The sequence below is a fragment of the Artibeus jamaicensis genome, unplaced genomic scaffold, assembly GCF_021234435.1.
Source record: "Artibeus jamaicensis isolate MK-2021 breed Jamaican fruit bat unplaced genomic scaffold, CSHL_Jam_final scaffold_537, whole genome shotgun sequence".
NCBI lineage: Eukaryota > Metazoa > Chordata > Mammalia > Chiroptera > Phyllostomidae > Artibeus > Artibeus jamaicensis.
Window position 1 is genome coordinate 41846350 of NW_026522047.1, and position 20787 is coordinate 41867136.

The 20787-nt window shown below is 51.1% G+C and overlaps 1 protein-coding gene across 2 annotated transcripts; it reads left to right on the plus strand.

The window, feature by feature from the left end:
* Positions 1-485: 485 nt before the first annotated feature.
* On the plus strand, positions 486-6738 carry EBI3 (Epstein-Barr virus induced 3). Of its 2 annotated transcripts, none has more exons than XM_053658756.1 (5): positions 486-788; positions 1417-1537; positions 2848-3026; positions 3877-4034; positions 6328-6738. In XM_053658756.1, exons 1-5 carry the CDS (start codon positions 722-724, stop codon positions 6478-6480), a joined length of 678 nt encoding a protein of 225 aa, XP_053514731.1. In that variant the 5' UTR covers positions 486-721; the 3' UTR covers positions 6481-6738. The 2 variants fall into 2 exon arrangements, with proteins under 2 accessions (XP_053514731.1, XP_053514730.1); XM_053658755.1 differs by having other exon boundaries at positions 487-788; positions 1414-1537.
* Positions 6739-20787: the final 14049 nt, after the last annotated feature.

Sequence of the window (20787 nt, forward strand, 5' to 3'; positions counted from 1 at the left end):
AGGGTCTGGTTTCTGTGTCTCTGTGGCCAGGGGTGTGGAGTGTGGCCGGAAAGTGTGGGACCCCATCGCTGTGGTCGCTGAGTGAATGGGAGTCTCCTGTGTAGATATCTGGGTGTCTCTCGTCCCTATCTATTCTTTTTTCCTAGATGTTTGTCTGCCTCTGTCTCAGTCTCTGGGCTCCTCTCTTTGTGTCTCTGTCTCTCTGTGTCTTGTCTGTTTCTCTTTCCTCTCCCTGTCTCTGCCTCTGCCTCTCTCATCTGTGTCTAGTTCTCTTCTCTCTCTGTCTCCTTTCCTCTCTGTCTCTGCTGAGTCTCCCTGGATTTCTCTCTGTCTCTCCCATCCTGTCCTTGTCTCTGTCTTCCTCCATGTCATCATCCCCCTCCCGGGGTTTCCCCAGCCCCTGCTCACTGCAGCCGGAAGGAAGGACTGACTATGCTGGGAAAGGCCACAGGGTCTCCACTTCTCCCTTTCGAGGCCTCTTCTCCCTGCCCCCATCCTCAGAGCCTTCCGCGCTGTGTCCCAGGGTGGCCGGTAAGCGAACTGAGGCTCCTCCACCGTCCCTGTTTGACTCTCCTGGGCCCACCACCTGCCAGTGAGTCAGACCCAGAGAAGGGGAAGTGGGGGGCCTCAACAGAGGCCGGTTCCCCAGGTGGGTCTGAGTGTCCTGCCTCCCCAGGGGTGCTCCCTGCCCCAGCTCCTGAAAGCAGAGCCCACCAGAACCATGGCCCCAAGCCTCCTCCTGGCCCTTGCCCTCTGGGCTGGCTACTCATCTTGCAGTGGGAGAGAAGGTATGATGGACCCCTGGGGCTGTGGGTGGCCAGGGCCAGTCTGGGGACTGGACTTTATCTGCTGTGGGACATTCTGGGGTGGCGTGAGAGCTCACACACCTCCTGCATGCATGCCCCCTGGTGGGAGAGGGCCGCCATCCTATTGCACAGATGAGGAAAGTCAGGCACAGAGAAGATGAGTCCTACCCCAAAATGACACCAGGTAGTGGCAGCCACAGCCGTGGGGGGCAGGGGGGAGAGAGAGAGTCACAGGGTGGGGTGGGGTGGGTGGGGGTTAACGGCATGCATTCATTTCATCTGCTTGGAAACAAAGCTGTAACAGGGAATACGGTAAAATATCTCACTCCCCTCAGGGCTCCGCCGCACTTCCCAGGTCTTCTCTGTGGCTTATTAAACCTCAGCCTCCCCATCTAGAAAATGAGCCAATAGTTCCTCCTTTGCAGGTTGTAATGGGGGTGAGAGATGACCTAAGTACCTGTCATCCGTATACTCATTCATTCTACAAACCTTTATTGGGCACCCACTGTATGCCTGGCACTGGCTGGCAATGGGGTGGGACAAACCCATGGCAGGGCACCGCAGTCCTGGGTGGATCAAGGTCTGACGCTCCTCCCTCTGCCCCCAGCAGTTCCCTCCCAGCCCAGGGTGTGGTGCTGGGCCTTTAGGTACCCGATTGCCGTGGATTGCTTCTGGACCCTGCTGGCTGCTGCAAACTCCACCAGGCCCACTTCTGTCATTGCCACGTACAGGTCAGAGAGCCTTGGAGGGGCTTCCTGGAGGTTCCTCAGCTGGGCCTGCCGCCCCTATGGTCGGACAACTGCAGACTTAGGCTAATCCGAAACGCTCTGAATTCAGGGGCAACAAAAATTCCTGTAGAAATATACTTCCTATAATACCTGCCTCAAGCCACACGTGTAGTTTAAAGTTTTTTAGATATCACATTTAAAAAGTAAGAGGAGAAGAAGGAAAACAAAACAAAACAAAAAATAGGTAAAATTAATTTTAATATTTTATTTAAATATATATTCCAAATATTTCTCTTTTAATATGATTGAGCATAATATAATTGAATGTGCTTATCATACAATGTATATATATAAATTTGGAATGGAAACTAATATTTAATAGGGATAGCTAAAATATTGTTTCTATATGTAATCATTTAAAAAATTAACAGATATTTTATGTTCTTACTCATTTTTATACTAAGCCTTCAGAATTCTATGTGGACTTTATACATATAATGTGTTTCAATTCAGATAATAGACTTTCATCAGAAATTCTTGATCTCTGATTGGATTTCATAAAATTTGCAGTTGAAGCAGTAAACTCACACAACCAACTTGTTCTGAACAACTTTTGCAAGTTTCTTGATCACTGGAAACATTACATTTAGATTAGATAAAATAAATTAAACGTCACAGTCACACCCAGCTGTGCTGGCTGCATTTCAGGTGCCTGACAGCCACAGGCGGCTAATGGCTGCTGCAGCTGACACTGTGGAAACGGGGCATTGGGAACGTTGTGGGAAGTTCTGCGGATGGCACTGAGCTCAAGCCTCCAAAGTCTAAAATCTCAGAGGGAGAGCGTGTCTCATGCCCTGGCCGGTGTGACTCAGCGGACTGAGCACTGGCCCACAAACTGAAAGGTTGCCAGTTCGATTCCTGCTCAGGACACATGCCTGGGTTGTGGACCAGGTTCCCAGTTAGGGGTGTGCGAGAGGCACCTAATTGATGATTCTCTCCCTCCCTTCCCCTTTCTCTAAAAATAAATAAAATCTTGGGGCCTCATAAATGGAGAGTATCAGAATCCTCCTCTTTCAGATTCCAGAATCTGTGAATCTGTAGACTTCAGAATGTTGGAATTCTCCCAAGCCCTGGGTCACTGTGGGCCCTGCGATGTCAGGTGAATGCCTCCCCCAGGGTCTCACAGAGACATGAGCAGGACCCTGGACTAGGGATCCTCCACTGGCTGTCCCCACTTGGGGTCACGGGGTCCCAGGCACAAGACCAGCCAGCAGGAAGTGCTGAGGCCATCAGAGTGCCCATCCCATATCCAGGCTTGGTGTGGCCGCCCATGGGGAGAGCCATCCCTGCCCGCAGCCGACACCAGAAGCCACCAGCTGCACCATCCCAGACATCCGAATGTTCTCCATGGTGCCCTACATGCTGAACATCACGGCCGTCCACGCCTGGGGCGTCAGCAGCAGCTTTGTGGCCTTTGTTCCAGAGCACATCAGTGAGTGGGTGCTGTGGTGGGGGGTGCAGAGGGCTGTCAGCTTTTTCCTGCTCTTCCCCCTCACCTGCCCATCTTCCATCCATCACCCAGTCCTGTCCTCTGTCATGGATCCTGTGGGCTCGACCTTCACAGTCAGTCGAGAATCTGCCCACTTTCTCCCCTTCCTGAACTTCCAAGTCCAAGCTCATGACCCGGTCCGACCCACCTGGACCACTGTCCTCCCTGGTTTCTTGTTCCCACCCTCTTTTCCCAGAAGCCCCAAAGGATGCTTTTCCTGGAGCAGGCACCAGAGCGTACCCATGATCACCCTAGTCAGGTTACCCTAGTCATGCCCCGCTTTTGCTCACAGCCCCTAGCTCCCACCTCTCATGGGGTAAAGGCCCAAGTCTGCAGGGCCCTGCCCAGCCTGCCCGGCCCCGTCCCTGCCAGGAATGAGGGAAGGGTGACTGACTGCTCATGGGTATGGAATTTCTTTCTGGGGTGATGAGAATGTCCCGATTAAATAGTGGTGATTCACAACTGTGAGTGTGCTACAAACCACCAACTGTATACTTTGAAAGGGTGAGTTTTGTGGCATGTGAATTATGTCTTAAAAAAACACTGCAAACCACTCCCTCCCTTGCACTCCTGAACTTTCTTCCTACTCTGTGATCAGTGGGTTTGCTCCTTGTCTCTTGCCTTCTGTCCTGTGGACTGAGCTCCAAAAGGACATGAGTTGGGTCTCTGCTGGTCACTGCTATGTTCTGGACACTCAGTAGACTGTCGATATTTATTTGTTGTTTGAATGAATGAATGAGTGAATGAATGAATGAAACTACACTCTGCTGACTGTCTCTTGTTTATCTGTCAGTCAAACCAGACCCTCCAGAAGGTGTACGCCTGAGCCTCCTCCATGGGCAGCGGCTGTGGGTGCAGTGGGAACCTCCCAGGTCCTGGCCCTTCCCAGATATCTTCTCACTCAAGTACTGGATCCGATACAAGCGTCACGGGACTGCTCGCTTCCGCCAGGTGAGGGAGACAAGAGTTACTGGGAAGGGTGACTCCTGGGTAGAGGGAATAGCATGTGCAAAGTGCACCGGCACCTCCCATGTAGACTGAGGTTGCTTGTGGCTGGTGTGTGAAATGAAGGCAGCACAGCCGCTCCACTCCTGGGTATCTGCCCCAGATTGAATGGAAAATAGGGACTCAAACAAATTCTTACACACAGTTGTCCCTAGCAGTGCTATTCACAGCGGCCGAAAGGTGGAAATAACCCAAATGTCCATTGGTGGGTGAAGGACACACAAAACACGGCCCACTCACACACTGGAATGTTCCTCAGCCATGAAAGCGCTGATACCTGCTGCGCCGAGGTTGACCTCGGGCACGTGATGCTCAGTGAGAGGGGCCAGATGTGAAGTGTCCAGAACAGGGAACCCAGGGCCAGAAAGCGGATTCAGGGTTGCCAGTGACTGCTGATGAGGATGTGGTTTCTTTGGGGTGCTGATGGGATGTTCTAGAAGTAGAAGTACTGGTTGCACAACCTTGTGAATGTGCTAAATGACGCTGGATTGTCCACTGTAGAATGGTTCATTTTAGGCCACATGAATTGCACCTTGGTTGAAAACAACATATATTGTTTTAACTTCTTAAAAAATAAGAAATGAAGACAGGGTCCAATGAGCGTTTGGGAAGGCCGGTGGTGGCCGGTTGGCGTCCGGTACCGGGCCGAGCTGAGTCTTTGCAGAGCCTGGCTTTTCACAGCCGTTTGTGTGCCCGTGGGATCTGCTGCGCTTGCTCTTCTCAGGACGCAGCGCCAGCCGCCCGGTGCTGCCAAGCCGTGCCAGTGTGGCAGGTGGCCCAGGTACCGGCTTTCAAATTGTATCGGTGCCCATTAATTTAGTTGCTTTAATCCTTGCCCAAGGATATGTTTATTGATTTCAGAGTGAGGGGAAGGGAGAGAGAAACATCAATGTGAGAGAGAAACATCGACTGGTTGTTTCCCATAAGGGTCCCGGCCACGGATCAAACCCGCAACCCTTTGGAACACTGGATGACTCTCCAACCAACTGAGCCACTTGGTCAGCACTGTTAATTTAATTTTCAAAAATCTTCACAGTTCTTAAATTGAGATAGAATTCACATGCCAGAAAACTCACCGTTTTAAAGTGCTCAAGCCAGTGGCTTTGAGTGTGTTCATGAACTTGTACAACCATTACTGTAAATTCAAGCCTTACTGCGTCACCTCGGCCCATGATGTGGGACAACTCGAGTGGGGCAAGGGAGGGAGTAGCCAGACCTGGGGTGGGGGTGGGGGGCTGTGAGGAGGAGGCGGGATCCGGAAGGAGGGGAGGGCCAAGTCAAGGAGGGGGAGGGCGGAGCAGCAGGGGCAGGGAAGAAGAGCGATCAGGAGCCAGCAGGAGAGGCAGAGTGGATGGGTGTCTCATTCACGTCCGTGGGATTTTAATCCACGGAGGTGGCTAAGTGGGGACACGGAGAATCGATTGCATTTCCTGAGAGAAGGGGACTCGCCGAGCCATCCAGGGACACACAGGCCACATCAGGACGGCAGGAGGCAGCAGCAGGAATGAGAAGAGAGCCAGGGCCCAGCCTCTGCTGGGGTTTCACAGGAAGGGAAAGATGGGAGGGGTGAACGCCTGGCGTGGCGAGTGTGAGTCCTTCAGGCGGGCTCTGTGCTGCGTGGGTGGTCTTGAGCCTCCTGGCAGCTGGCTCTGGGCTGATCAAAGGCAGGGGGAACACTGGCTCGTGTGGGAAATTGGAGGAAAGGGGGGGCGTGGTGAGGGTAGACACTCAGGATTGGTTGGTTTGCACATGAAATGTGTGCTCCTGGCGCTGACCCTTTGCCATCGCTAACAATTGGCTGACCCCAAGAAGGGCAGTCTGTTTCCCTCCAGTAAGATGTCAACTCATCCTAAGATGCAAAAACATTCAAAGACATGGTTACTATAGTGGACCAGGGTCCACAGGGGAGGAGGCATCGAGGCCAATGATAGAAGCTCTGGTTTAGGGCCTGGAGAAGGAATGGGGTTGGTGGGGGTGTCTGGGGAGTGGGGCTCTCACTGCTGAGACATCGCTTGGAGACCGTGTGGTGCACAAAGGACCCCTGAACGAGTCTGCTCTGGGGCAGGTGCTGGAGTCCACACAGGTTAGGGCCAGGAGGGGCCAAAGACTGGGAGGGGGCTGTGGAGGGTGTGCCGTTTAGGGTGGAACAAAAGGATTGAGGCTCATTCACGCAGATCTGTGCACACAGTGGCCCTTCCTGGCCTCCTCATCCCACTGACCCGCCTCCTTCTGTCCTCAGGTGGGGCCCATTGAAGCCACGTCTTTCACCCTCAGAGCCGTGAGGCCCCGGACCAGGTATTGCGTCCAGGTGGCTGCTCAGGACCTCACCGACTACGGGGAGTCAAGCAGCTGGAGTCACCCTGCCACTGCCTCTGTGACCCTGGGAAAGTAGCAAGGCCTCCCCAGCACCCTGGAAGAGGGGCTGGTTCCTTGACACCCACCCTACCCCTCACTGCTGCTACCCACTCCAAGGTGGATGGAACCTGTCCGGCCTGGGTTTGCCGCTGCTGAGTTGCTGGGCAACCTTGAACAAGTGACTTTGTCTCTCTAACTTTTAATTTCCTAATCTGTGAAATAGGGATGAACCACAGAACTGTGATTGTGACATATTATTTATTGTTTAATTAAACAAGCACCATTTTCAATAGAATCAGTAATCTGCCATCCATTGTTCAGCAGACCCAGAGAGGAGTCAAAGAGGTCAGGGCAGTGCAGGACAATCATGCTGGGAATCGCCATGCCGTGGACGGGCGCAGGGCTGGACCAGAGGGAGACACAGGGCCGGAGGGGTTGGGGAGGGTGTGGAGGGGTTCTGCCTGAATGGGATGGTGGGATCCATTCAGTTCAGCGGCTTGGTTCACCCATCATTTCAAAACATGCTCAGGTGTGAGCCCCAGTGTGGGTGGACACAAATGGGACATGCGTTTATTTGTGAAGATTTACCTGAGGAGGGGGCAAAGCGATCAGGCCCAGAAGGATTTTCTTAATTCATGGGTTTGTTTGTGGATTTCACTTAGGTCGCATATCAAAGGTCACCTCCTCCAGAAGCCTTCCCTGACTACCTCATCTATCGTGGGCAGAATAGTGCCCCCCAAAAAGATATCCACATCCTAACCTCCAGAATCTGTGAATAAGGTACCTTACGTGGCAAAAGGGACTTTGTAGATAGGATCGAATTAAGAATTATGAGATTCCTTGATTAATTAACTTAAAAATACATTAAAAAAAGATTTTATTTATTTATTTTTAGACAGAGAAGAAGGGAGGGAGAGAAACATCAATGTGTGATTTCCTCTCACATGCCCACTAGCCAGTAATCCAGGCATGTGCCCTGACTGGGAATCGAACTAGTGACCCTTTCGTCAGTAGGCCAGCACTCCTTTCACTGAGCCACACCAGCAAGGGTGAGACTCCTTAATTTAAAGTTTAATGATCTTTCATTAAGTTAATGAGCATCAAGGAGGGGCCCAAAGACAATCACAGGATCCTTATATGAGGGAAGCAGGAGAGATAGAAGGGGATGGGGAGACATGAGCCAAGGATTGCAGGTATTGCACCTCTAGAAGCTTGAAAAGGCAAGGTAACCGATTCTCCCCTGGAGCCTCCAGGAGGAACCTGTCCTGTCACCCATATTAGACTTCTGACCTCCAGAACTCTCAGAGATGTGCGTTAAGAAATTAAGCCTGCAACCCTGGCTGGTGTGGCTCAGTGGACTGAGCGCCAGCCTGTGAACCAGAGGGTAGCCAGTTTGATTCCCAGTCAGGGCACAAGCCTGGGTTGTGGGCCAGGGCCCCAGTGGGGGGTGTGCTAGAGGCACCCACATCCTGATTTTTCTCTCCTTCTCTTTCTCCCTCCTTCCCCCTCTCTCTAAAAATAAAATTAAAAATCTTAAGGAAAAAAAAAGATGGTGAGCCTGTGGTAATTTGTTATAGCAGCCACAGGAACCGCCCACACCATTTCAAGCAGCCCCTTCTTATCACTTCCCATAGTTATCCTGTTTTGTCTTCAGACCACTTATCAAGCCTAATTGTCCTTTTTGTGTGTTTATCATCCATCTGTCCCACCAGATAGACAGTGCCTGCCCTGTGAGGGCAGAAATCATGTCTTGTTCTCTGATGTGTCTCTAGTGACTGAGCATATATCCGACACGCAACATGTATGAGAGGAAGGAGGCTGCGGAAGAAATGGGGTAGGACTTCCCTTTTGAAGGGACAACGCAGCAGGGGGGGAGGGGCGGGAGGGGGAGATGACACACGACACATTTGTAAACTAGTGTGTGTGGAGCAGGGAGGTGGTTTGCAGCCTGGTCTTGAGTCTTTGCCTGTGATTCAAGATCAACTTGGGGAGGGCTGACTAGGGTACTCTCCCACCCGTGACACATATAGCCCGTGGGAACCATGCCCCACCCCCAGGGGAGCGACACAGGGACGATGGGTGGGTTCCCAGAGGCCGGCACACAGGGTAAAAGCCCCACACAGAGCGTTTTATTTGCTGAATAAAAGAATGGCCAACAGGGAGTACAACGACCAACAGCTACATCGTGTCACGAAGAACTTTTAACAGGCGGCTGCAGACTTCTAAGGGCAGAGCACCTCCTCAGAACTCAAAACCCGGATGGCCCTGGGAGAGAAGACCACCTGATTGAGATTTTAAAGGGCAGGTATCGGACCCAATGACAAAAGCAAGCTGTGTTAGCCACAGCCAATACTGGAGGCTAAAGGAAGTGACAGAACCGGAAGTACAAGGGACAGCCGGGGAAGTTCGGTAAATACCGACCCTAATCCATATTCTTGTATTTGTGAGAAAAATAGACGGCAAAGATGTTGGAGTGAAAAGTTTTAAACGTAAGTGTTGGACGTCTATGGCTTTATACCCAGGGCATATTTCCGAGCTGTGACCCACGCGGTATTCCAACCCTCGCTCTCTTACTAGAACCTTTTATCTTCTCCTATCACGGGGCGGGGCTTCCACCCCAATCTTCTTTTATGGGAGGTGGGCTTTCCCTAAACCTTCCCTGGGATATATCCAATCACAGCTGGGGGGCGGGGAGCGAGCTTGGAATATTTACCCATTCGCTTCCCCTGATTGGATTTTATAGAATCACTACCCTGGCGGGACGGGGCTTTCTTGAAAATATTGTATTCCTTCACTTTTCACTTTCAAGAGCGGGACTCTGCTAAGACCCGCCCTCCCTAGGGTTTCTAGCCAATCGCGTTCCTAAAAGGGGTTAAAGTTTGGCCGCAAAGCCCCTCAGTTTCTCTTTCCAGCTCTGTTGGGGCAAACCCAATGCTTTGGAATGGAGGGGGTCTTGGAACGAATTATTCAATGTTTGGAAGAGAGTTCTGGAATTCTGAGCGCCTGTCCTCACCCTGCAGAAGAATGTGTGTTCCCAGAAAGAGAGTGAGCTCCCAGGCTAGGGAGTGAGTCCAAGATGTTAAGATTGACTTCCAGAAGCCCAGGGTTTGAGGCCTAGTTGATGTCTTTTCCTGTGACTCGGTGCCCTCATCTTTGAAACACTTATGCTAGGAATACGGTCCAGCCTTTTCACACTGCAGTGCCGTGTGCGGGACCTCGTGGCCTTGCCAGTCCTTTAACCCTGAGCCATCTATTTCATAATGCACTGGTAGGTATTTCTGTGTGCCAGGCTAAGTGCCATGCAGATCAAATCCTCACAAGTGGACGGGTAATATCTATTCATATGAGGATACTGAGGCCCAGGGAGGTTATGTTATAGCCAGGGTGTGGAAGAGGCCCTGCTCCTGGCTCCCTAAGCCATGCCGCTAATCGCTGTACTACATTGTTTCCCCCGAGTTCTGTCCCCAGGTCTGAATCCTGTCCCCAGGTCTGAATCCTGGTTCTGTTACTCATGCTGTGGGACCGAGTGGCTGAAACTGCCAAGACTCCATTTCCTCCTCTGTAGAATGGGTACATCACTCTCCATCTCATAGAGATTTTGAAAGCAGTAGAAAGTACTCTATGTGGTGCCTGACACCCAGTAGGTGCTCAAAACACTAAGTTCTTTATTTTCTAATTATCTGATGGAATTATTTTTCATGATCCAAACCCACCTTCCCTATGTCCCCCATTTCAGGCTCCTGTGCAGAAACCTTTCTAAGGATGGCAGCAGGTCTGAGGCTGGCTTACCAAGCTGGGCCTTGGCTGGCATCTAGGAACTTGAAATTCAGGATGGTCTCCCCTGAGCTTAAACTGTTTGTACAAACAATGTGGTTCCCGCTGAGCACCTGCTCTCCTCCTGTAGTCTGGAATCTTGGTCTATGCTGGGGGATTGAGTGTGTCCTGTGTGTCTCCATTGGGAGAAGGCTCTGGAAGCTTATACCCGGTCTTCCTGGACCTGCCCCAGGGGCCTTTTCCCTTTTCTGACTTTTCTCTGTAACTTACTGCTGTAACAGATAGTAGCCCTGAGAATGACTATATACTGAGCACGAGAAGCCCTCCTACCAAATCGCTGAACCCATGGGTAGTCTTGGGGACCCCGACACAGCTCCCAAGTTCCTTCCCTCTACCCCTTGCCTACCCTTGTTTCTGAAAGCAGCCCACCTGACACTCTGTTCCTCCCCATAGTAATGCTGCCCACCCCACTGAGACCCAAGTTCCAAGATCCCAAGTTCAGGCACCCCAAAGACCTGAAAGGCCTGAGAAGGAATGGGGTAGGACTATTGTGGGGTAGGACTATTGTCCCCCCCATAGGGGACAAGTGCCCTATAGGGGATTTGATGAACAAAGCTACTGCACAGTGGAGTATGATATAGCCAATAACAGTCACATTTTTACTTGAAGTGTCACCTCAGTGTGGTATTAAAGATTTGGGGGAAGGACAAAGAGAGCTTATAATTTCTTCTTCGTATACTTCTGCAAAAATTTAAGCATATTTTTGCTAGGAACTTTTTCCCTTTGATTAGAAAATCAGATTTGAACCCTGACTAGTGTGGTTCAGTGGGTTGGGTGTCGTCCCACAAACTGAAAGTTCATCTGTTCGATTCTGGGTCAGGGCCCGTGCCTGGGTTGTGGGCTAGGTCCCTGCTTGGGGGGCGTGCGAGAGGCAACCAATTGATGTTTCTCTCACATATCAATGTTTCTGACCCTCACTTTGTCCCTCCCTTCCCCTCTCTTTTAAATAAATAAGTAAAATCTTTTTTAAAAAATTAGATTTGATTAAAATAAATCAAAAAGTCCTGGCTGGTGTGGCTCAGTGGACTGAGCGTGGGCCTGTGAACCAAAGGGTCACCGATTTGACTCCCAGTCAGGGCACATGCCTGGATTGCGGGCCAGGTCCCTAGTGGGGGCGTGTGAGAGGCAACCACACGGTGATTTCTCTCTCTCTTTCTCCCTCCCTTCCCCTCTCTCTAAAGAGAAATAAAGAAATAATCTTAAAAAATAAGTAAAAACACAGTAAAAATTGTATCTTTTGGATAGTTACCATTTTAACAACAGTTTTATTCAGATATGTCTATATGACATCCAGTTTGCCCTTTTAATGTGTACAATTCAGTGGTTTTTAGTATATTTGCAGTGTATTAAACTGCCATTTCTACCTAATTCCAGACATTTTCGTCACCGAAAACACAGGCCCTGTCACTGTTAGCAGTCACTCCCCATCCTCCTCCTCCAGCCCTTGTCAGCTGGTGACCCGCTTTCTGTCTCCGAGGACTGTCCGAACGTATCACATCAGTGGAATCACACCCAGCTGGCCTTTCGTGTCTGCCTCTCTCGCTGAGTCGTGTGTTCAAGGTCCATCCACGCCGTGGCCCGTGTCAGAGCTCGCCTCCTTTCCGTGGCTGGGTGACGTTCCCATGTGCGGGGGGACCACGTGTTGTTCATCCACTCTCCCGTTGATGGGCACTCGGGTTCTTACCAGAGAATGACTTTTTTTACCTGAATTGTAAAGTTATGTATATATTTAGATTTTAAAGACTGGATGAACTTTGGCAAAATATTATAAATTGGCCTGTCTGGTGAAGAATTTCAGGAGAGGCAGTTAGTAAAGCCATTTATATCGATTCTATAAATATATAAATATGTATTTATATGATATTTATATCATATAATATAAATATATATAAATTTGCATTTGTTTTATATTTATATATACACATATACATACATGTGATAAAAAACAGGATTCGAATGATACTGCAGGATTAATGCTGGAAAGTCGGTCTACTGCTCCTCTCTGCCCTGAGCCCCCCTTGGCCCCCCAACAAGTCCCCAGAGTGGTGCCTCCATTTCCCCTCATTCTCTTAGACAACTCATTTGAGCACTTACTCTGTGCCAAGCACTGTTTGAGCCTGGCCGGGTGGCTCCGTTAGTTGGAGCATTGGCCTGTACCCCAAAAGTTTGAGGGTTCATCCCTGCTCAGGATATACACCTCGGTTGTGGGTTCAGTCCCGGTCAGGGGACACGTGGGAGGCAACCAGTCAGTGTTTCTCACACTGATCTCTCTCTCTCTTTAAAATCAATAAACATATCCTCAGGTAAGGATTAAAAAAAAGAGAAAAGCCCTGGCCAGTGTGGCTAGTGGGTTGGGTGCTGTCCCACAGAACAAAGGGCTGCCGGTTCAACTCCCAGTCAGCGCACACGCCTGGGTTGTGGGTTCAGTCCCACATTGGGGCGTGTCGGAGAGGCAGCCAATCTGTGTTTCTCCTCCTCTCTATTTGCTTCCCTTCCTCTCCCTCTAAAAAAATAAATAAATAATTTCTTTTTAAGAAAAAGAGCAAGAACCATTTTGGCAGATTCGGCAGTGAGCGAGACAGGAATCTGCATAGTCGGGGAGGCAAGTTGGAAGGCAGTAGAGGCCACTGCGGTCACGATGTGCAGCACTCACTTGAGCTCGAACTGCGAGGACGGCTTCCTGGGGAGGAGATACCTGCCTTGGGTATCGAAGGATGAGTAGGAGTTCACCAACCGAACCAGAGGCCAGTGGAGGTGCTCCAGGAGAAGGAATGACTGGGCCAAGGCGTGAAGATGAGAAGCCCTGTTGACTTAGCCACCGGAAGCACAGGGTGTGCAGGATGGAAGATGGGCAGAGACCTTGAGTACAGAGTTTAGGGCAATAGGGAGCCACAGAACAGCTTAGAGCAGGAGAGACATTTGGTCAGCACAGCAGGGGGTTTGGGGATGGTAAAGGTTGTGGTTCAGCGGGAGGCTAGGAAAAAGGAGGCCACTGAAGGGGCGGGATCTGGGAAAGAACACCCACTTGTGTCCCCCCAGCACCTGCAGGCCCCAAAGGCCCATAGGAGGGTGGAGAGCATGGGCCCCCTTGGCAGCTGTGGGGCTGTGTTTCGGTGGAAGAAGCAGATCTGTGCAGCAGCTCCAGGTAGGGCCCAGGGGTAGGGGCCCTTTGTACACAGGAGCCACTGTCATCAGTGTGGTTATCACCCACTTAGTAGATGAGGAATGTAGGCCCAGAGAGGTGGAGACACTTGCCCAAAGCCACCCAGCCGTGAGTGAGTGGTGAAGCCAAGCTCTGCCCCTCTTAATCATCATGGTATGTGGCTTTGAGTTTAGACTTGGAGCCTGCACAGGCGCCTTTGCCTGCCTGGGTGGGGTTTCCATCAGGCAGCTTTCAGAAGTGGAGTTGCTGGGTCAAGGAGTGTGCAGGGGAAATTGTAGTGGGTCCTGCCAGGAGTCTTCCAGAAACGCTGGGCTGTTCGCATGTCCTCTGACAACAGGCAGAAATGACCAGCCCCTGACTCTCCCTTTTGGAACTGTCTAGAGATGGGCTTTAGAGACAAGACGTGACTGGCTAGATCTCACCTCTCCCCAGGCGCCGTGAAGAACAGGGCAATGGCCGACCCTGCACCCTGGACTCCCGTCACCGCCTCTCTGAGCCAGGTGTGTGTGTACCCAGCACAGAGGACACTGACTGAGCCCCACCCAGGCCTTTCACTGGGTCCAGCTCCAGCCAGCGATCTGGGAAGGAGGTCTTGGCACCACGAGTTGCAGCCAGACAATCTTGAACATCCTCTGAGGCTGGCAAGGACAGTGAGGGCTTCAGCCACGGAACTCGATTTCTCTGTCTCCCCACCCACCAGTTCTCCTGACCTCGGGGTCCCCAGCTCACATTGCTCCCCTCCTGGCATGGAGTTCAGGGGTGCGGTATCACTGGAGCCACTTCCAGCTGGCTTTGCCGTCCTCTCTTGGACAGTCCTTCAAACACTGGACATGTTTTGAGCATGTGGGTGAGCCCACCCACCCCTGGTTGGTTGGCTCCCTTCCTTTTTGCCACAAAACCATCTAGGACCAATGAAAGGAACCTGCCCATCTGGCCTGGGCGCTTCTGTCTGCCGGGGTCTGAGGAGGGGGCACGGAACAGTGCAACTCAGCCAGTCTCAGAGACCTCATGCCTCAGAGACCATGAGATAAATGTGTTTTGTTTAGTATGTGAAGTGAGATGTTTGTTGTCCAGCAGTTGATGGCTAGTATGGTCATCTGGCCTGTGAGTCTGGTTCCCAAGCTCACGTTTTTTCAAAGTCGCCGGTTTCAGCTCTGGTATACCCGCCCCCTCCCGCTTCGTACTTTTAGGTGAAGGTTCTGTGGCGTCACCCAACCCCTTCACAGCCTTCTCTTCTCCCCCCAACCCCCAGGGTGTGTGACATCCACCCACCCTCCGCTCACACTAGCTGTCTCTCTCTCTCTCCCCTTTCATTTGGTATTTGATAATGACATGTTATGTTTTCCGCTGTCAGAGTCTGGGGGATGAAAACCTGCCCTTTTGGGGTCCACTACGAGAATTCCCTATGAGAATTTTTCTGTTTAGATACGATAGCCAAGGAGGCGACTAAGGAGGCGACCTGGGGTCCAGCCAGGGCCTCCAGTGAGGACTTGGGGGTCCTCGCATCACTGCTCTGTGGCTTCGGAGGCGGGACCTGTGGTCCTGGTGTGGAAGCCCGACAGTGGCGGGCAGCAGTGGGTGACGGCGGCCTGCTTGACCCGGCAGCTGCTGAGAACTGACACTGGCACAGAGCCTTTCCCAGCCCTGCACTCGGCCGCATCACATTTGTGCCTGAAAATGAGCCACAACAGGAGTATTTCCAGCACGGAAACTGGTGAAGGCTACAAGCCACTGCCCCAAGCCAGAGATCCCGTTGTGGATTACTGACCAGCACACCAGGCCGCCTTCCCCAGCTCAGCTCTGTGAATTGTGCCCGGGCTTCAGCCCAGCCAGAGACTCCTGGTTCGAACAAGTCACTCAGCTTAAGGAGCTGTGAACAAAGATGCGGGGAGCGGGCAGGCGAGGCTTCTCCAGTGTACTTCCATTCATTCTTTCAGGCTGTTGCCTGTACTTCTGTCATTCTTTTCATTTCTTTTAAAAAGATTTTGTTTATTTTTTAGAGAGAGGGGAAGGGAGGGAGAAAGAGAGGGAGAGAAATATCAGTCAGTTGCCTCTCCCACATCCCCAACCAGGGACCTGGCCTGCAGTCCAGGTAGGTGCCCTGATGGGAATCAAACCAGCTTCCTTTTGCTTTGTGGGGCGACACCCAACCCACTGAGCCACACCAGTCAGGGTACTTCTGTCACTATTAATCTGCCACAATTTTGCTGTGTGTATGCGTCATTTGTTACTGTTATTTACTTACTATTATTAATTATTAACCTAACACCATTCTAAAACTTTACTTACAAAAACAGTCCATGCCAAACCTGGCCCATAGCATGTTTTTGTAAATAAAGTTTTATTGGCACGCTAGCTCTCATATTTGCACACATAACATGCTCACTTCTCCCATTCTCCAGTGGCAGAGTTGAGCAGTTACAGTAGACACACCAGGGCTCACCAAGCAAATGTGCTTATAAAGAAAGTTTGCCAGCCCCTGTGTGGGTTACCCAGCTCTGCTCCCCACGGCCTCCGGGGGAAGGTGGCCAAGACAGCTCCACTTCCAGTTGCTAAGCCCACACTGTCCCTGTAGCTCTGCTGGCCTCAGTCATCTATAGGCAAGTGACCAGCTCGCCTCTCTTCCGTGTGACACAGTGGATGGAGCACTCGGGGTCTGTTTAACACGGAATAAAACCCACTAACATTGGCGGAGCACTTAGCATTGGCCATACCTTGTGCTAAGCTCTTTAGACAAACTCGCTTGTTTAGTTTCCCAAAGCAAGTGTATAGATCCATTTACTCATTCACAAAAATATTTATTACTTCCAGTCAAGATGGCAGCATAGGCAGACATGGCTTGCCTCCTCGCACAACCACATCAAAATTACAACTAAAATATAGAACAGTCATCACTCAGAACCGTCAGAAATCAGGTTGAATGGAAGTCTGACAACTATGGAATTAAAGAAACCACATCCATCCAGACTGGTAGAAGGTGTGGAAACACAGAATGGGATGGTCCCTTACCCACATATAGTGGATAAAAATTTGGGAGGGATATCTCAGGAGTAAGGAGTCCCAGTCCCACACCAGGCACCCCCAGCCCAGGGTTCCAGTGCCAGGAAGATAAGTCCGCGTAACTTCTGGCTGCAAAAACCAGCAGGGATTGAGTCAGGGGAAGAAACTTCTGGGGCCCGATTAGTTCCTCTTTAAGAACCCACACACAGACTCACCTACTCAGACTCACTCCCTCTGGGCTCCAGCACCGGGGTAGCAGCTTGAAAGGCACCAGTGCCATACTGGGAGAAACTGAAGTGTCTGGCATCGAGGTGAGCAGAGGCCATTGTCCCTTTTCTGAACCTTCCCTCCACAGCGCCACACAGCCGGTAAGTGGGTACCACATCTGAGACTCCATGAACCTGGCTAACACTGTTTGACCTTCCTTGAAGACCCCTAGAGACGCTGCCTGACCCAACTCATGGACCCACCCAACCTGCTTTTTCATATGAATGGCTGGTTATAGCTCATGCTTCACAACCTCCTAAATCCTTTCAAACAAGCAACAGCTGGCCTCAGTGAGCCCTGGGCCCAACACTAGCAGCAGCCAGTCTACATTCACAGCTTGGCTTCCCCTGGGAATCTCCAAGCTCAGCACATGTAGCAGCCATCTCAGACTGCTTTATAGCTCAGACAGGGTAGCCTGGGCAGGACACAGGTGGGGGCTGACCTTGCCCTGCACCACCCTGGAAATCCCAGAGCCTGCACACCTGGTGGGAAGCTAGAGACCACGTCAGAGCACCACCACCCTGCCCCTGCACAGCTGATCCTCCATGGAGGGCACAGTAATCAGTGATCACAGCCAATCCTTGCAGCTGATTGCCCTGGGTAAATCCCTCCCATTGACCTGCCAATAGCAACCAAGGCTCAGCTGCAAGAGGAGGGTTTACTCAGCCCGCAGGGAGGGCATACACTGAGTACCCAGCTTGGGTGACAGGGAAGTCTGTGCCACTGGACCCTATAGAACATCTACTATATTAGTGCACACTACCAAGACACGGAGTCAAAGCAGCTCTACCTAATACATAGAAACAAACACAGGGAGGCTGCTGAAACAAGGAGACAAAGAAACATGGCCCAGATGAAAGAATAGATAAAAACTCCAGAAAAAGGGCTAAACAAAATGGAGATAAGCAGTCTATCAGATGCAGAGTTCAACACACTAGTTATAAAGATGCTCAAGGAATTTAGTGAGGACCTCAATAGCATAAAAAAGACCCAATCAGAAATGAAGGATACACTAATTGAAATAAAGAACAATTAACAGGGAAACAGTAGAGTGAATGAAGCCGAGAAGCAAATCAATGATTTGGAACATAAGAAATCAAAAAACAACTAATCAGAAGAAGAAAAAAAGTAAAAAAAAAAATGAGGATAGTATAAGCAGCCTCTGGGACAACCTCAAGTGGTCCAATGGCCAGAAGGAGAAGAGAAAGAGCAAGAAACTAGAAATCTACTAAAAAAATAGTGAAAGAAAATGTCCCTCATTTGGTGAAGGAAATAGACCTAGAAGTCCAGGAAGTACAAGAGAGTCCCAAACAAGATGGATACAAAGAGGCCAACTCCAAGACACATCCTAATTAAAATGCCAAAGGTTAAAGACAAAGAGCATCTTAAAAGCAGCAAGAGAAAAGGGATTAGTTACCTACAGGGGATCTCCCAAAAGACTGTCATCTGACTTCTCAAAAGAAACTTTTCAGACTAGAAGTGATTGGCAAGAAATACTCAAAGTCATGAAAAGCAGGGACCTACAGCCAAGATTGGTCTACCCAACAAAGCTACCATTTATAATTGAAGGGCAGATAAAGAGCTTCCCAGACAAGAAAAAACTAAAGGAGTTCATCATCACCACACCATTACTATATGAAATGCTAAAGGGACTTATTTAAGAATAAGAAGAAGATCAAAACTATGAACAATAAAATGTCAATAAATACATATCTGTCAACAATTGAATCTACAAAACAAACTAAGCAAAGAAGAACAGAGACAGAATCATGGATACAGAGAGCATTTTGTTGGTTGCCAGATGTTAGGGGGTTCTGGGGGAATGGTGAGGAGGTGAGGGGATTAGAAGTACAAATAGGTAGGTACAGAATAACCATGGGGATGTAAAGTACAGTACAGGAAATGGAGTAGCCAAAGAACTTATTCATATGACCCATGGATATGAACGATGGTGGTGGGATTGCCTAAGGGAGTGGGGGTGCTGGGTGGAGAGGGGTAAAGGGAGAAAAATCAGACAAGTGTAATAGCATAATCAATAAAATATAATTTATAAAAAATTTATTGAGCACCTAGTATGCGCCCAGCTCTGTTTTAGGCACTGGGGCTACAACAGCAGGTGAAGACAAAGAGACAGTCTCCACTCATAAATAAAGGTGACGTGTTTGTCAGCCAGGGCTGGGATCTCCTCTGAAGGCCTAAGCGGGACAATGTCTGCTTTCGAGCTTACACATGTGGTGACAGAATTCAGTTCCTGACATGTGGCCTCTTGGCCAGAGGTTGCCCCAGTCCCTACCTGTGGACCTCTCTCTCCATCACTGGCTTTCTAAGCCCAGCACAGGAAGGGTCTCCTGGAAGTGACATGGGCTTTCCCGCGTGCCTCTGATTAGAAGCAAGCCTCAGGACCCGGCCACATGGGAAGGGAGAGGGTTGCACGCGGGCATCCCCACCAGGAGGCTGGGGTCATTGGGGGCCACCTGAGGATCTACCTGCCAGGCCCTCCCCACGATCCATGCTGAGCTCTGCGAGGGTCATGGTGATGAGCACATCCCCAGCTCCGAAGACCACCCAGACTCTCAATGGGTGTTCAGTAAACATTTGGGACCTGGCGGGGCAGGTGTCTCGCATCCACAGATGAGGGCACTGAGGCCCAGGGAGGCCCTTGCTTCTGCCCACGTCTCACCACCCTCCCCAGCCCGCTACCTGCCTCTGTCAGTGTCCCCTTAATTCTTCTTCTCAGGCTTTTGCACTTCCTCCTCCCACCCCGTGATCTGGGAGCAATTTTGCTCTTGGCCTCCATTTCCTTATGGGGGATTCCAGGACTGAGCAAGCAGAGGGACAGCAACACATGTGGGGGCTGTCGTGCATGCAGACTCTCCTGGGTCTCTGCCTGCTTCCCTCCACCCACCGCCTTTCCCTGTCTTCCCCTGGAACACCCCCACCCCCACCACCACACACACACACACACACACACACACACACACACACACACTTGCTGTTTGCGGGCGATCCTCCCCCCTGCTGCTGACAGTCCCCTTTTCCCATGAGCTCCATGTCTGTCATCTGGTCCTCGGAAACTGTCAGGCCTCATCCGGAATCCCTGGGGACTGCCTGGCTGCTGGAGCGAATCGGAGGGACTGGGGTGGAGGGTGGCTGCCCCTGCTGCTGGAGCCCGCCTGAGCCTGGGCGTCACAGAGGAGACGAGAGGCCGTGGGCCAGGCACTACCCCACGCTCCCTCCACACCAGAGCTCCCTGCCCACTGCCTCGGGCACACACTCCACCGCTGCCCCCTTTTACAGAGGAGGGCAGGCTCCAAGGGCTTTGAGCTAGTAAAGGGCAGGGCCCGGGCTTGAAACTGCAAGGCTCCAAGGCTACACCTTTGATCACCAAGCTCCATGGACTGGGAGTCTCCAGGAGCTGGGCTGTGCCTCCATATCAGGTTGGAGACTCGTCACCACAGGGCTACGCCTCTCCCGTCAGACTGGGATCCCTGGGGCAGGCTCAGGCCTCCTCCATCAGACTGGTTTCCTGGAAGTCAGAGTTGTGTCTCCTGTCTCCTCCATCCACCAGACTGGGCACATCAAAGGGCAGGATGGGCTCATGTCTTCATCAGGGGCAGGGCATGTATCTCCCAGCAGATTAGAAGCCCCTGAAGTCAGAGCCATGCCTCCCCAGGCACACTGGGTGCTTCAGAGGGTAGGATCATGCCCCCGTTCTCAGACTGAGAGCCTATTAAGGGATACACACGTGTCCTTCGTCAGACTGCGGCTTCTGAGGGCAAGACCATGTCTCTCCCATCAGACTGTGTGTTAAGGAAGGCATGACTGTGTCTAGGAGCTTTTGAGGGCAGACTGTCTCTCCTGTCTGCTTTCAGGAGCCCCTGAGGCAGGGCCGTGCCTCCTCCACCAGAGCGGCAGTGGGCCGTCCCCGCCTCATTCCCTCTGTCCTGGTACTTTGGCTCTCATCCCCACTCCGTGTTTGATTTTCCGGGAGGACAGAGAGGTAGGCACAGCCCCAAGCCAGGGTCCCCATCCAGCTCCTTCCTGAGTTCCCATCCAGCCTAAGTATATATTGAGCACCTA

Coding starts and splice junctions, on each gene's coding strand:
- EBI3 (XM_053658755.1), top strand. CDS start 722: ATGGCCCCAAGCCTCCTCCTGGCCCTTGCCCTCTGGGCTGGCTACTCA. Junction 789..1,413: donor ATCTTGCAGTGGGAGAGAAG/GTATGATGGACC, acceptor CTCTGCCCCCAG/CAGTTCCCTCCCAGCCCAGG. Junction 1,538..2,847: donor TCTGTCATTGCCACGTACAG/GTCAGAGAGCCT, acceptor TCCCATATCCAG/GCTTGGTGTGGCCGCCCATG.